Source organism: Saprolegnia diclina (genome assembly GCF_000281045.1).
Source record: "Saprolegnia diclina VS20 unplaced genomic scaffold supercont1.26, whole genome shotgun sequence".
In the NCBI taxonomy this organism is placed as follows: Eukaryota; Oomycota; class Saprolegniomycetes; order Saprolegniales; family Saprolegniaceae; genus Saprolegnia; species Saprolegnia diclina.
In genome coordinates, this window is record NW_008246093.1 from 237,864 (window position 1) to 253,118 (window position 15,255).

Consider the following 15,255-nt stretch of genomic DNA (forward strand, 5'->3'; position numbering starts at 1 on the left):
GAATCACTAGACCCTGGTAGCGGAGCCTGACACATGGCTCGCCACTCACTCGTCCATGCAGGAATCGCCAAATCGAGTTGCGGCCACGGGTTGTGACATATAAGTATTTTCGGTTGAGGCCAAGCTATCCGGTAGGATTTCATTTTCCGATTCGGTGGCGCGATGGCAAGCGACGCGCCGCACCCGTCGATGGCCACGTCGGCCGACGTACCGACGCTCTTAGACCTCAACCCATGCGCGTACAGGGCCGCGGTTGAGGCATCCACGTGGCAGCCCGTCCCGGGCCTTGCGCACTCGAAGGAGACGTTGGCGTTCCGCGCGTGGGCGAGCGAGATCCTTGCTGACGTGCACGCGCAGCTGTCGCCCGAGGTGCTTGCTGTTCGTGCGACGACGCCGCAGTACCGGCTCCAAGCAGACACTTGGCGCGCTTCCCGTGCGCACGAGCTTGCAGTCGTCGGTCGGCTGCCTTTTCTCCAGAGTTCCGTCGACGCGCCGGCCGCGCAGCCCCCCGCCGGCGTCCAAGGCACCCTCAAGATACACCTCCATACCCGGCTCAAGCGGCGGTACTTTGAGCTGCGACCTGACGCGTTGGTATTCTATCACCGCCGGCTCTGGGTTCAAGGCGACGTGCGAGGGCGCATGGCGCTGGACCAGGTCGTCTCGCTGCGTCCTGGACCCCAGCTGCGCTCGCTGCAGCTCCAGGATATCCGCGAGACGTGGCTCCTGCAAGCCGACACGGACGCGACCTACAACACATGGGTACATGCGCTGGTCACGTCCTTGCGCGTCGCTGTCGTCGACGCGCGCTTCCACAACAGCCGACGGCTTGCCGAGCAGCCCAACCAAGTACGCGTCGTCGTGTCGGCCAGCCACACCGTGGGCGAGACCGTGGCGCTCCTTTTTGCAGCATACATCAAGAAGCGAGAGCTCGGGGACGACCCGAAGGCCTATGTCCTCAAGGTCACGGGCTACCGCGACTACCTCATTGACCGCCACCAAGTGCTCGGACGCTTCCAGCACGTACGCCATTGCCTGGCGACCAACGAGACGCTTCACGTGACGCTCGTGCACCAACGTACGATCCAGGCGGCGCCCCGGCCTTGTGTTGATCACATGCTCCTTGACCGCGAACGACGCACTCTTCCCGACGCGAGCGAGATGACGACGGTGGCCAGGAGTGGGGACTGCCACGCGCCACTGCGGCTGTGCATCTACCGTGCGCTGCAAGTCCCTCGGTACACCACACATTTAGCGCCGTCGTTGTGGTCGGGGCTTCGCGAGACCGAGCAACGCCCATTAGTCTGCAAGAAGATCCTGGCGACGCTCGAGCTCTACGACGCTGGCGACTGCCTCGAGCTTGTAGGAGAGACGTCCGCCGTCACGCTCAAGGCCTTGCCACCGCATCCAGGTACAAACACCTCGGCGCTCATCGGCATCTGGGTCGAGCCGCACTGGTTCACGACAACGACACCGATATCCAAGCTGCCACGCACGGCCCGGCTCGTTCTCACCCTCTACAACGTCCACGAGGAGAGCGCAAGTGCAGAAGACCGACACCGCTTCCTCTCAACCGGCCTCCAGCTTTTCGACGCCGACGGTCGACTGCGCCACGGCGAGCAGTATGCACCGCTCTTCGACAACCCGAGCACGTGCACGTACGGCCCTTTGCCAGCCATTGGCGACACAACCCTACCCCTTCTCCACGTACACCTTGATAAAACTGTCTGTTGTAGATGACCGTTCCTTGTAGATGGCCTTGGGGCAGTACGAGCGCGCGATTGAATTTGATTGGCGCGCGGGCAGCGATGGAGCAGCCATGTCGACTGTCAACGACATGCCACAAGCGGCGACGCTGCCGACGGCAGCACCCAAAGAAGACAAAGACGCAGCGCTCGACGAGCTGCGAACGAGAATGGACTGCGATCCGCTCTTGGTACTGACAACGAGCCAGCAACGGCTCTTGTGGGCGGCGCGCCACGCCGTCATGGACGCCTTCGAGTACCTTCCACACGTCCTTGCATGCGTCGACTGGTCAAATGCAGCGGACGTGGCCGAGATGCTAACCTTGCTGCCGTTATGGGCCGCACCGAGCCACACGGCGTCGTACATTGCGCTTCTCGATCTGCCATTCGCACACGAGGACGTCCGGCAGTTTGCTGCCGATCAGCTTGCGACGTTACCTAACCCGGCCATTCGTTGGCTGCTGCCGCAGCTCGTGCAGGCGCTCAAGTTTGAGAGCTACCTTGCATCGCCATTGGTCAAGCTCTTGATGACGCGCGCGCTTCAAAACCCGAGCGAGATTGGACTCGATTTTTTCTGGGCCATCAAGACCGAGGTGTCGTCGGGCCACGTGCAGTACAAGCCTTTTTTCGGGCTCCTCCTCAACATTTATGCCGAGACGTGCGCACCGGCCATGCGGTCCAGCCTCCACGTCCAAGACACGCTCTTTTCGGACAAGGGTGCGTTGCATACGATCGCTCTCGAGATCGAAGCGCTTCGCCAGACACCGGACGAGATGCTGCCAGTGTTTCGTCAGCGCTTGCACCAACTCAACAAGACGCTGCCATCGTCGTTCCAACTACCGCTGGACGCCCGCCTCGACGTCCGACGCCTTCGTGTCGACAAGTGCAAACTCATTCTCTCGGCCAAACTGCCGTTCTGGCTAGAGTTTGAGAATGCCGACGTCGGCGGGGACCCCATCGTTGTTGTCTTCGTCACCAACACGGACGTGCGCCAGCACAGCCTCATTGGGCAGCTGCTTTGCTTAATGGACGAGCTCTGGCGCGCCGACGGCCACGACTTTGCACTTGCTCCGTACAGAGTCGTCGCGACAGGTGCGCGGGTCGGGCTTGTCTCGATCGTCCAGCACGCCAGCACGGTCCAGGACATTCATGTATGGGGCGGCGGCGGCTCGGGTGATGTGGCGACAACCGCCTTCTCCGACTGGATCCAAAGTCAGAATGGCCCGCGCGACTCGGTCGGCTTTGAGAAGGCGGCGGACCTCTTTTCGCGGTCGGCGGCTGGCTACGGCATTGCAACGCATGTGCTCGGCATTCTCGACCGCCGGATCGACACGCTCATGGTACTACGACCCACTCTCTTTTCGGAAATATATCACACTGGAGACTAGCTGACGACGACGGGTCGGTTCTTGCACATTCAACTCGAGCATCTCCTCGGCGGTGTCCAGTACGACTATGGCGGGCAACGCACGGCGCCACCACTGGTGACCCGCCAAGTGGTCGACGTTCTCGGCGGCCCTGATCACCCGGCCTTTCTGACGTTCGAAAGCCGCTGCGTGGATGCGATTCAGATTCTGCGGCGGCATTTACATCTGCTTGTCGCAATGCTGGTGCTCATGTTGCCAGCGAACCTGCGCGATCTGCGCCGTCGCGACGACATGTCTCATGTGGTGCAAGCGCTGTCGCCCGAGACGAGCAGTGACGAGATGGCTGTTGTCATTGGCGAACTCGTCAAGAACGGCATACATCACTCGCTCACGCACATTCCAGATGCGCTACATCTATGGCACCCGGTCGTTCAAGGCGCCAAGCTGTCGTTTCGGTGCCTCAAGACAGCACTCCACCTCTGGAGAAGCCATTTGACTCATGCGGCGACGAAAGCGAGTTAACACATAGAGCTAGTACATTGGCACACTTTTATCTATGGCCTGCGTCATTCTCTGTCCCGTGGTGTTATACTTTGAGACGCCGAAAGGAACCTTGTCGGTATCTCAAATGCACCACAACATAGGTGTCCGGACCCTCTTCATCGCCCACAAATGAACGCTTATTGGAGTCGACTAAATTTGGTACTTGTACAACATCGTAAGGGCTCAAGGCACCACATTGGATCCGCGCGCCGCCACGACACCTTACCCTTGTCCTACCCTACCCCTAACCTAACCAGCGGCGCAGTCGTGGTTCAGTGTGGCGTCGATATCGACGTCTTTCGCGCTCTCTAGTGAATATCATCAACAAAGACGTGGCATGCATAGCGACAAGCGGCCTCGTTCGCGACCAGCCGGTATTGTGGCGAGACCTATCGTGAAAGGATGTCCCGACACCGTGGGTTGGCGCCGTCATGTGAGATGCGACGACTTGGTCGATCGATTTGTCGGCGCTTCGAGGAATGACATTGGGCATTGCTCTATCATACCATGCTATCGAGAGCGTGTTGGTCTCTGCTGGTCAGGTCGAAAGAGTAAGTTGTTTCTGTCTCATAAATACACTATACACTAGGACTACTATGCAGACGACGACGACTGCCAATGGTCGCCGTCATATCCAAAAGAGAGCGACAAGCCGCTAATGCACGCGTGCGAGCTTGCTCGTGAGCCGACTGAGAACATCGCGAAAGCCGACGTGGGCGTCACTGGTAGTGAGATCCGCTTCGGACCGCATCGTGGCCGAGACAACGTCGTCGTCGTCGTCCCACGCGCCGACGTCCAGAGGCATGACGCACGACGACGAGATGGGCGAGACGCCGCCGGCACCCTCTTCGGGGATGTTGCGGTAGAGACTCAAATACGACAAGTCCATTTCGGTGCTGCGCCCGACAACCGTGAGCCGCGGCGACCCGACGCCCGACGACACCGACGATGACGACGACGACGAGATGGTCCGCGTCGACGACGTGCCGCGCATGGACGAGATAAGTCCTTGGCGCGCGCCGGCCGAGCACAGCTGGCAGACGCGGACACTGGATGCTCCCCGGCGGCTCCATTTCCGGCTGCAATGAGGGCACACGGGCTACATGGAGATGGTATATGAGAGTTCGTTTATATGGGGCAATAGCGCCGAAAGGTCCGTACCAAGTGGCAGCCATGGCAGGCGTGGAGGCGCTGAAACCGGGTGCTGCTGTGGGCGCACACGGCGCAGCGCGACATGTCGGTGGGCGACGCCTCGCCCGAGGTCGCGCCACTGTTGTGGTATCGCCGGCGCTGGACGTAGTCTTGGATGCTCAGAATCTTGCGCGCGGCGCGGTGGCGAATGTGGATCTTGCGCAAGAGGACGGGGATGTGGCCCTTGAAATTGGTCGCAACGTGGTAAATGACGTCGAGGACACCGGGCTCGTCCGTCTCGAGAAACACCGCGCCCGTGTAGTTGAGTGTGCCCCGGACAAGGTTCATTTCCGTCTCCTTCAGCGACGGACAGCACGCCAAGTCGACCGAGTACTGGCAAAACGCCCAGCCGCGTCGCCCGTCCCGTTCAAATGTGTCTTGCGTCTACATTTCGGATGCGTTGCTTGTCGTTTGAAACATGGACAATAGTGTACCTCGAGAAAGACGAAATCGCGGTCGCGAACAACAGGCACGGGCGTCGCGCACGCGACCCACTTGAGGTAGATGCGGTGCAAGCCGTCGTCGCTCGACGCGAGGGTGTAGAGCGGGATCATGTCCATAATGTCGCCGGCGTATTCGTATATGTAGTCGAGGCACTTGTCCCGTGTATCAAAATTGTGCAGGCCCGCAACCTCGCCTAACGTCGCCTGAACGCGGCCGATCGCACGGTACGGCAGAGTGTCTATGCATCAGTTGAGTGATCATCGCATGCAGCAGTAGACAACGTACGGCGGTCGAGCTTGAGGCCGGGCATCTCGCCTTCGTACACGTGCACGTTGTCGACTTCGCCGAGCGGGCTCCAGCGCACCGATGCATCATTCGAGAGCACTGCGTCGAGGAATTTGTCGAGCGTGTCGTGGCCGAGCTTGACGTACGTGGCCGACTCGGTCGCGCTGAGCGGCGGACAAGGAAAGATGGCGGCGGGCACCGGGTACCGTTTGTGGTTCATGGGGCAATTTCGAAAATAAGAAAAGTGCAGTGCCACCGAAAAAAAAGGCGCGCGTCGTGTCCCAAGCTGCGGTGGTGTGCGGGTCTCGCGGATGATGCAACACGCGCGTTCTTGAAGTTGCGCCGTGCCCCCGCTCTTGGTTATCGGACGGTATCACATGTCGTTTACCGGTATTCCTACCCGACATACAATTACCCAATGCATTCGCAGTGTCGGGAAGGAAAACATGAGTACGGTCATGACGTGGCGCGCATTTTTGCGGCCGCCCGCCCGTATCTCTGCACCGCGCCGTCCCTGTCTGCCACCACATGAGGTCAACCGTCGACTCGACTTGCGTAGCACGTCACGTCCAAGAGTGGAGGCGGCGATAGCAACGAGGTTTGGTCGCGCCAAGAGGCGACCACCGTCATCGGCGTGACTGCAGGTGTCATTGCAGCGTGATCTTGGACCGACAGCCCATCGGTGGTGGGACATAAAGATGGCGATGCGGTGTACGATGCTGCATACTGCATTCGACGCTTTGCATCATCCGCTCGCAGAGCGAACGCCCGCCACTTCCTCTAGCGCCACCTTGTCCACGTTGGCAGCTTTTGGATAGTCTTACATGGCAGCACCCATGGCCGCCTGCCGTTTGTACCCAGGTTTAGCATCGCCATGCCCCGGCAGACTCGTCGCACGTCTTCGGGTGATGATGCACACGGTTCAATACGACGTGCGTTGGAGGAGAACTCCTATGGTGGTTGATCAGTCCTGGATTCCCGCCTTAGTGAGTTTGCATGCACTCCTCGTCCAAAGGCTCGACTCGACCGTTGACAGGCGGCGCGTCACGCGACATCTTCCCAACCCCGTCCATGCCAGCGCTCGTAATATGAAGCAAGTTCTTATCTGAGATTGCACTTGGTGAGGCAGTGGAGTAGTACTAGCGAGTAGTGTGGGAGGTGGCGTTGGTGGTGCCAAGACAGAGAACGACGACATTGAGGCGAGAGACGATGACGGAGACAGGCGACGATACGAACCGCTCACCGCACGAGGGACGACCGGCGGTCTGCGAACGAATCTCGCTGCGCCGCGACATGCACGTGGCCGATCTGGTTCAGAAATGCCTCCAGATTTGAATCTTGGATCGGGTCGTGCACCGAGTCGAGCGTCGAACACGTCACGTCGTTGTCGTCGTACTCGTACTCGCCCGCGTATACGACCGAGTCCATCGCGGCCGCCAAGCTCGGACGCCGCTCGGTCGTCGGCTTTTTATTGTAGATGCTCAAGTACGACAAGTCGACGCCGAGGTTCACGTCGCCGCCCCGGCTCGACAATGGCTCATGGCTCGGCTCGCAGCGCTTTGGGATCGGCTCGCAGCTCGGCTCGGGCTCTTGGCTGCTGCGGCTCGACGACGCGACGTCCTGTGCGCTCCCACGGCTCGAGAGCGTCGGGCCATTCGCCCGCTGGGACGAGAAGGCGGAGGACCGCTGGCTTGTCACCGCATCGAGGAAGAGCGTCTCGCGCGACGAGCTGTTGGTGGCGGTCTCGTCCGCGTCGTGAATCTCCCACTTTTCGCGGCTCTGGGCGTCGTTCGCGCACGCCGCGCAGACGCGGACGCGGGGTTTGCCCTTGACGTTGACGTTCCACGAGGTGCTGCAGCGCGGACAGCACAGCTACCGACATCTCATGAATGGCGAGCTCGATAGATTGATACAAATGGACGTACGTCGCCACAGGATTCGCATGGCTTGTAGCGCTTGAGCGCGGACGACGGCGCGTGGCAGAGCGCACAGCGCTTGTGTGCACCGGGAGCTGGTGTCGTTGTCGACGCCGACCCCGAGCACCCCGACGTCGAGAGGAACGACTGCCCTTTCGAGATGCGCGAGCTCATGCGGAGCTTGTGCACGTAATCTTCGACGAGGGTGATTTGGCGCACGTTGTTCTTCATGCCGAGCTTGCGCACCCACTGCGGGATCGAGCCTTTCGAGTCGACGGCCATCTGCGCAATGACGTCGAGCTTCCCGGGCGTGCCCGCGGCCTCCATAAAAATTGCACCGTAATGGTGCAGGACGCCGCGCACGAGCTTGAGCGACGTGCGTTCGAGGTTTGGCACGTTCATGAGCTCGATCGAGACGCGGCAAAAGGCCCAGCCCCGGCGCCCGGACGGTAGATCGACCAGGTCTTGCATCTACAACCCCATTTACATTTAGCCTCGAACCACGATAAATAAAAATGATTACCTCGACGAAGAGGTAGTCGCGGTCGCGAATGACGACGACGGCGCTCAAGTGGGCACTCCACTTGATGTAGCACTGCTTGTACGGGTTGGCGTCCGAGCGCTCGATGAGGCTGTAGAGCGGAATGACGTCGAGGATGTCGCCGCGGTACTGGTCGACGTACTCGGCGCAGTGCTGGCGCGAGTCGGACGCATGCAGCATCGCGACTTCGTCGATCGTGCCTTGGATCTTGGCCGTCATGCGGTACGGCAGTAGATCTATTGAGCGTCAGAAATGCGCCAGCATGCAAAAGAAAGCGACGTACTCTTGTCGACCTTGAAGCCAGGCACGTCGGCCTCGACGATCTTGACCCCTTGAAACTCGCCAAATGGCCGCCACACGAGCGTCGGGTTCTCGGGCCCGAGCACGTTGTTGACAAAGCTCTTGAGCGCCGTCGTGCCGACCTCGAGGTAGTGCGCCTTCTCCATATCCGAGAGCTCGGGAATTTGGAAAAAGTTGTCGGGCAGCGGATACGTCTTGCGCGTCTCCATGTTGGGGCTGCTGCTGTCGCCGACGGCGCCGATCGGAGTCATATAGGCGAATGGCCAAACGTGGTTTTGCACCGGCCTCGACCGATATGGGCAGCGCGCCCCATGTGCAACCTGGCGCGATATCACCGGCTTTCTCACTTGTGTCTCTATGGGGCAATTCATTTCATTAGGCAATGCGATTTGTTAAAAATACAGTTTTTATTTCTTTCAAGCCAATCGGTGAGCGCACACATGCTGGCGCCTTCTAAAACCCAAGAGAGAGTGGTTGTACCCAGTCCGACCTTGGGACAAACGCGACACAAACGGCAAATGCATATCTTTGAGACGCCTTTGGTACAACCATGTCGCCCAGTTGCCACAGTGGGTGCTCGTAACGCCGCCGCCTGGCTGACGGTTCAGTCGCCAACGGCAAGTTCCGCGACGCAAGAAGGGGATCCGACCCCATCGCGTACCTGATACGCTGCAACGCATCAGTTTCTATGTCCCAAACCCACCCGCGCAGCTCGTGCGCTCGATTTATGCACCCCAGAACACTCGACGCCATTGACACGTTGGCTTCTTCCACCGCCGCGCGCTCGCACTGCAGCCATCGGGAGGGCGCACTGCAGCCATCGGGAGGGCGTCGCAGGCATACTCGCTAGCTCCGCTTTGGGCCAAGGCTGCACGCAACGCGTCAGCAAAGACACTATTCTCCGACACCTTGCTTGGTCGGCGCAGAGTGCGTCTCCGACCTCATGACCGGCGAGACGTCGTCGTTGTCCGAAGCGGTGTGCATCTGAGTGTCGAGCACGGGTTCCTTCCAGCAGACCTGCGGCGACGACAGAATACATGTATTAGGTGCGCGTCTGAACGCTCTGGTGTGGACGTGCATTCGCGGGGGCACCCTTCAACAAAAAGAATGCCATCCAATGGATCGATTCTTTGCCTATCCTGGATCGATCACGTGTTCGTACGTGGCTTGATGACGAGGGATGTGCACATTCGGAGATTCCTTTTTTGTCGCTGCGCCATCGCTGCGGCTGGTTCAATGCGTCGACCGAGCAAGATGTCGTGGTTGCAGCGACGCGCTCCGCGTCCAGTACTTGAAGCTGCATCCATTCGTATTGGCCATCGCAAAATCGACACCTACTTACCACTGAGTAGTCGACGTACCGGATACGAGAGAAAATGTAGGGCAAGTTTACACTATCGATTATAGCAGTCGCTATAATCATGTGGCACCTGCAAGCGCAGGTGCCACAACTGCCGTACTGAAGATGCTTTCTAGACTAGTACTAGTATTACTGATAAGATTAGAGATAGCTACCGGGTGAGTGTGAGCCGGTCGAGAAACCGTGCCATCTCGGTGCCATCGGTCGTGCTAAGAATCGTCGACTTGGTCACATCGTCGTCGTCGTAACCGGTGCTATCGGTCGCAACGCTCGCCTCGAGGTCGGCGTGGTCGCCGTACATGTCGAGGTACGAGAGGTCCATGGCGGTCGCCGTTGTCGACTCCCGCGGCGACACAAGCGGCTTGCTCATGGTGAGGAGCCCGTCGTCAATCGAAAGAAACCGTTCGCGGCCCGGCGTGACGCTTTCGTAAAACATTTGAAGTGTATCGACGCGGTCCTCGACGCGGGAGCTGCCGCTGCGACTGCCGCTCAGCGTGGCCGACAAGTGGACGCTCGAGTTGGTCTCCCAGAGCGCCGCGTCTTGGGCCGACGACGCGCACTGGGTGCAGACACGAACGTGGACGTCGACACCATCCTTCTGCACCTTCCAGTTCGTACTGCACTTGGAACACACTGGCTACCGTTCGCAAGACAGGCGTGAGGTTCGAGAATCAAAAAAGCGGCTCGTACCTCGGTGCAGCTCTTGCAGTTGGTGCCGACGCGGAACCGGACGCACGCGCCGCAGTGGACGCACTTGGTGGCGCGGCGTCCAGCGCCGAGCGAGTAGGCCTTGACAGGGCGCGCCGTGACGCGCATGTTGTGGAGATGTTCCTGCAAATGCGCGATCTGCTGGGCGCGGCGCTTGATGCCCATGCGACGCACCCAGTGGGGAATCGAGCCCCTTAGGTCGGTTGCAATGTGGTAGATGACGTCGAGGATGCCCGGCGTCTCGGTCTCGAGGAAGACCATGCCTGTGTGGTACAGTGTACCGCGCATGAGGCCGAGTGCGGTCTCGCGCAAGCACGGCGCAGCGGGCACGTCGACCGAGAGCTGGCAAAAGCCCCAGCCACGCCGGCCGCTCGCAAACACAAATTCATCTTGAGACTATGCAACGGCAAAGTGAGAAAGGCGAGAATCTAGAAAGTGCAAACTCACCTCGAGGTAGACGAAATCGCGGTCCTTGATCATGGGCATCGGGCTGCGCGCGGCGCTCCATTTGATGTACATCCGGCGATGCGGCCGCGTCAGCGACGGCTGCAAAAGCGAGTAGAGCTGAACCATGTCAACAACGTCAGGCGACACGTGCTTGATGTACTGAAGGCACTGGTCGCGCGAACCAAAGTCGTGAAGCGCTGCGACCTCTTCGATCGTGCCCGAGACCTTGCCGAGCGCCCGGTACGGGATCGTGTTTTTGTTCAGCGTGAGCCCTTTGCTCGCAATCGAGCCCTCGAATAGCTTGACGCCGTCCGACTCGCTGTCATAGTTCCAGCTCAAGTCGGGCTCAGGGTAGAGCGTTTTGTCGAGGAAGCCACGCAGCGCCTTCTTGCCGAGACGCACAAACGTCTCGAGGTGCGCTGGCGAGAGCTCGTGGCAGTGAAAGTAGTTGTTGGGCAGCGGGTAGTGCTGTGCCCGCTTGGACATGTTGCCTCTCTTGTGCGCGGTAAATGTGACTGTGTCCTGTTTACGGAAGAGAGGAGCAGCATGGACCAAGGCCAATGGCTACCAACACCAGCTGTAACTCGCAAGAACAGCTGTGGAAACCTCCCATTACGGGGCGTGGCGCGGCAGCACACAAATTTGCATGCTTCGAGCCCGACAAATTCAACGGTCCCAGCTATCGACCACCGCCATCACGACAATCAAGTGGACTGTCTCCTGCCACTCTCAAGTGTCGCCACTCAGGTCCACCGAGGACCGAGAACCGCACCTTCATACAGCCGCTTGCCAATCCACGAGCGCTGCGCGATCAAGGGCGAACAATGGAATGGCGTATTACTCCTCCATCAGCGATAGCCAGCACCACCTCAGCACCACTGCTTGTGCGATGGTGCCTATCTTCAGAAACAGCATCGCAGTACTACTACACACCCTCTGATAGACACCTGGCACTGCTTGAAGTCCGTGCGCCGCCGTACATCCTCTGTCTGGTCATGATGGGCTGTTGGAGTACCGTGGCGTGGTTGGAGCTGCAACTGGTACCGTACGTGTTGGAAGCCAACCTCGGTACTTTGAGAGCTGTCGAGAATCACGACGCACTACGCCCGTCACTTGGGTCATGCACTGCGACGTTGGCAAGCTCGAGTGTCCTGTTCACGAGGCCAATGGACAGCACGACGCCAACTTTGCGAACTGTGTTTTCCCAACGTATTGGGTGACTACGATCTACTAGCTTTCATTCGCCGGAATCTAGTCGCCATGGCCAGTGCGACGGAAAGACGACGACTTGTCTCGCGCAATGAAAGGAGCCCATTGCACCTCAGAGCGTTGCACCTTGACCCGACGCATTTTTATAGCACGACGTTCTCACAAAGAGTAGACCCGAGACAAGCCGGGTGGTAAATTGGACGTCGAAAGATACGAGAGATGATGTCATAGGAGCGTTAGTTTGCATGCGTTTACATGACAACACTAGTATTTCAAACAAAAGTCGACCAGAGTCGACAACATGTCTATCGCGTGGTTGTTCTGCCGCCGCCCAAACCCATCGCACCAGACTCAGACGTTGATGGCTGATTCAACGACGAAGCGTGGCCGGGCGTTCAACTCGATGGATATGCAGGATATCACCGCCTCGAAGGGGCGGTAGGGATGCGCCACAAGAGTTGCTGGCAGCTTTTGGTATATGGTTGCTGCTGACTGCTAACGTCACGACATCGCATGGCCGTGGGCGATGACAAGAGAGGCCAAACGTTTGGCTGTAGCGTCAACAGCTCGCGCTCAGAACACACATTTCTTTGCGGGGTTCGTCGCAGCACTGCCACCCGCGCCGACAACGGACCAACGGGGATGAACTACAAGGAACGAACGACATTGGATGACGGGGCAAGTTGGTACAAGTCGCAACGACCACTCGCCACAAAGGTGCACCCCACACATCCACACCACAGAGGCTCACGGATGGCACAAGTTCAATTTGATCCGCTCATACCTTCAAGAATCCCATGCCCTCCTAGCATCACGCGTCTCGTCGCAGATAGGACGGCGCCGCTGCCATCCAGCCTCTGCATGCAACCTTGACACCACGCGTCCATGGCCATCGCTAGCCCATCAAGAGCTGCATGGCAGCCATCTTGAGCGCGCTATTGATACCACCCAATGCCACAGCGGCCTGGCGCTGCGGTGCCAACTGCTGCAGGATGGCCTTTATAGATCCACCAATCCCGTTGCGTCATTTTCTGCGACATGACGTTTGGCTGGTCGCTCCAGTGCTTTGGCACTTGACCTTGTATACGCGATGGCCTCGATCGAGCTCTCGGCGGCGGCGTCGCCAAAGGACCACCCGTTCCGGCCGATGACGCCGACGCCGCCGACCACTGCGGCAGCGCCATGGTACCAGCAGCCCTCGGCGCGCATCGTTGCCGGCGTCGTCTTCGGCTTTGGCCTCGGCATCGTCCTCGGCCGCAACGACGCATCGCCGGCACTTGTCTCGTGGGTCGCGCTGCCCGGCACGCTCTTCCTTCGCGCGCTCACGTGCATTGTGGTCCCGTTGGTCTTTGTCAACATCTTCCTCTCGGTCGTCGAGATGCGCGGTGTCTCGTCCGCCGGTCTCCACGCGATCGGGCTCTTTGTTGGGACCACGGTCGTCGCGGTCGGGTTCGGGACGCTTGCCGTGCTCTTGCTGCAGTCGCACTTTGCTGTCGCGTCGTCGTCAGCGGAGATGGCGGCGAAGACTTCGACCGACGTGCAGCTGGGCTGCGGCGACACCCGCCACCTCGTCGTGGCGCTCAACGGCGCAGTTGTGTGCGCAGCGACAGCGAATAGCTCGTCGCTCTTGCACCTCGTCAACGCCACGGCGCCGGCCGCGGTCTCTCTTACGCAGACGATCCAAGACCAGATCTTCAAGGCCATGGTGCCCGACAACATTGTGCTCCAATTCGTGAGCGGCAACTACCTCGGCATCTTGGCGTTTGCGATCTTTCTCGCGCTGGCCATGCAGCGGTCGGAGCGCGACTGCCCGACGCTCGTCGCGCTCTGCGAAGACATCAACGCGGTCTTGCTTGCCGGCATCGAAGCGGTGATCACGTGCACGCCGTATGCGGTCGCGTCGCTCATCGCCGGCGGCCTCGGGATGACCAACGATTTCTCCGCCGTCTTTGGCAACGTCGGTCTCTTCCTCGTGGCCTTTCTGCTCGCGGTATGCCGTCTCTATCGCTATCATGGATACTGAGGCCAACATGCATAGGCGCTCGCTCAAGTCGGCGCGCTCAGTCTTCTCTTGTACGTGGTCGTGTGTCGTCGCTTGAAGCGACCGCTACTGCCGATGCTCAAGGCGTTTGTACCAGCGCAGATGTTTGCGTTTGGCTGCGCGTCGTCGGCGGCGACGATTCCCATCACACTGCAGACCGCCACGGCGACCGGTGCATCGCCGTCGATCGCCGGTTTCGTTGTAACCTTGGGCGCGACGCTGCACATGAACGGCACGGCGCTGTACTTTCCGTGTGCTGTCGTCTACGTTGTCGTCTCGTCAGGTGGGCACCTCTCGCCCGTGACGTACTTGGTCCTCTGTATTCTGAGCCTCGTGTCGGCGGCGGCGACGGCGCCCGTCCCGAGCGGCGCCCTTGTCATGGTACTCCCGATGGTCGTCACGGTCGGCGGCGACAGCGCGGCTGCGTCGTTTTCGTACCTCTTGGCGATGGACTTTTGCGTTGACCGCATTCGCACCATGGTCAACGTCTACGGCGACTTGGTCGTCGCTCACTGCGTCGCCGCGCTCAACCCGACGCATGCGAGCAGCGTAAACTTTCCAGAGAGCACCGATGGGTCGGCCTCGGACCACGTCTAATTTATTTTCTGAATGTTTTTTGTTGCATTTTTGCGTCGTTTTTGGAAGCAGTTAGTCGCGTGCGTTGGTAGAAGGCGTGGTGCACACGTCGTGGCAGCTCTGCGGTAGATAGAGTGGAAACAAACATTTACGAGATACGAGTCGCTACTCATCATTACCGTATGAGTGCTGTGACGCGGGTTCAAACCCTATTAGCAATGGGGTTGCTAAAACCAATACGAGTTTTGAAGTCCATGCTCAAACGTTGTTTGTTACACAATAGCCGATGATTTAAGGACATTGATGCCAACGCCATGGCTCCAATTCGCACAATCTTATGTTTTTCCTGGTAGGAACGTTTACGTGGTGTACGACGCGCCTGCATCGACATCTCGATGGACGAGACCGTCGGCGCGGGCCAGAAGCTGGAGCAGTTCAACAAGCGCTCGTACGAGCGCTGGCTCCTGTCGCTGCCAGCAAGGGCGTCGCCGGACGAGCGCCGACGCTCTCGGCGGTGGCGTCGCATTGGATGAAGGTATTGGCTCTGTGCCAGAAGTTTGCACCGCTTGTCCGCCGAGCATTTGC

General features: G+C 59.4%; 5 protein-coding genes across 6 annotated transcripts; 2 read left to right on the forward strand and 3 right to left on the reverse strand.

Annotated features, from left to right (window-relative positions):
• Positions 1 to 159: 159 nt before the first annotated feature.
• On the forward strand, positions 160 to 3,655 carry SDRG_08514 (hypothetical protein). Its single transcript, XM_008614405.1, has 3 exons — positions 160 to 1,704; positions 1,751 to 3,082; positions 3,131 to 3,655. Exons 1-3 carry the CDS (start codon positions 163 to 165, stop codon positions 3,629 to 3,631), a joined length of 3,375 nt encoding a protein of 1,124 aa, XP_008612627.1. The 5' UTR covers positions 160 to 162; the 3' UTR covers positions 3,632 to 3,655.
• A 541-nt stretch (positions 3,656 to 4,196) lies between these two features.
• On the reverse strand, positions 4,197 to 5,792 carry SDRG_08515 (hypothetical protein; the record flags this gene model as incomplete). Its single annotated transcript, XM_008614406.1, has 4 exons — positions 4,197 to 4,751; positions 4,814 to 5,227; positions 5,278 to 5,525; positions 5,573 to 5,792. The coding sequence occupies 4 exons, from the start codon at positions 5,790 to 5,792 to the stop codon at positions 4,308 to 4,310; spliced, it is 1,326 nt and encodes a 441-aa protein (XP_008612628.1). The 3' UTR covers positions 4,197 to 4,307.
• A 269-nt stretch (positions 5,793 to 6,061) lies between these two features.
• SDRG_08516 lies at positions 6,062 to 8,637 on the reverse strand. 2 transcript variants are annotated; one of them, XM_008614408.1, is made up of 5 exons: positions 8,313 to 8,637; positions 8,012 to 8,265; positions 7,498 to 7,959; positions 6,397 to 7,444; positions 6,062 to 6,352 (listed from the first exon to the last, which is right to left on the reverse strand). In XM_008614408.1, exons 1-4 carry the CDS (start codon positions 8,578 to 8,580, stop codon positions 6,812 to 6,814), a joined length of 1,617 nt encoding a protein of 538 aa, XP_008612630.1. In that variant the 5' UTR covers positions 8,581 to 8,637; the 3' UTR covers positions 6,062 to 6,352; positions 6,397 to 6,811. The 2 variants fall into 2 exon arrangements, with proteins under 2 accessions (XP_008612630.1, XP_008612629.1); XM_008614407.1 differs by having other exon boundaries at positions 6,062 to 7,444.
• A 1,118-nt stretch (positions 8,638 to 9,755) lies between these two features.
• On the reverse strand, positions 9,756 to 11,356 carry SDRG_08517 (hypothetical protein). The gene is made up of 3 exons (XM_008614409.1): positions 10,845 to 11,356; positions 10,380 to 10,793; positions 9,756 to 10,326 (listed from the first exon to the last, which is right to left on the reverse strand). The coding sequence occupies exons 1-3, from the start codon at positions 11,328 to 11,330 to the stop codon at positions 9,841 to 9,843; spliced, it is 1,386 nt and encodes a 461-aa protein (XP_008612631.1). The 5' UTR covers positions 11,331 to 11,356; the 3' UTR covers positions 9,756 to 9,840.
• Positions 11,357 to 13,138: 1,782 nt separating this feature from the next.
• On the forward strand, positions 13,139 to 14,711 carry SDRG_08518 (hypothetical protein). Its single transcript, XM_008614410.1, has 2 exons — positions 13,139 to 14,043; positions 14,092 to 14,711. Exons 1-2 carry the CDS (start codon positions 13,144 to 13,146, stop codon positions 14,689 to 14,691), a joined length of 1,500 nt encoding a protein of 499 aa, XP_008612632.1. The 5' UTR covers positions 13,139 to 13,143; the 3' UTR covers positions 14,692 to 14,711.
• Positions 14,712 to 15,255: the final 544 nt, after the last annotated feature.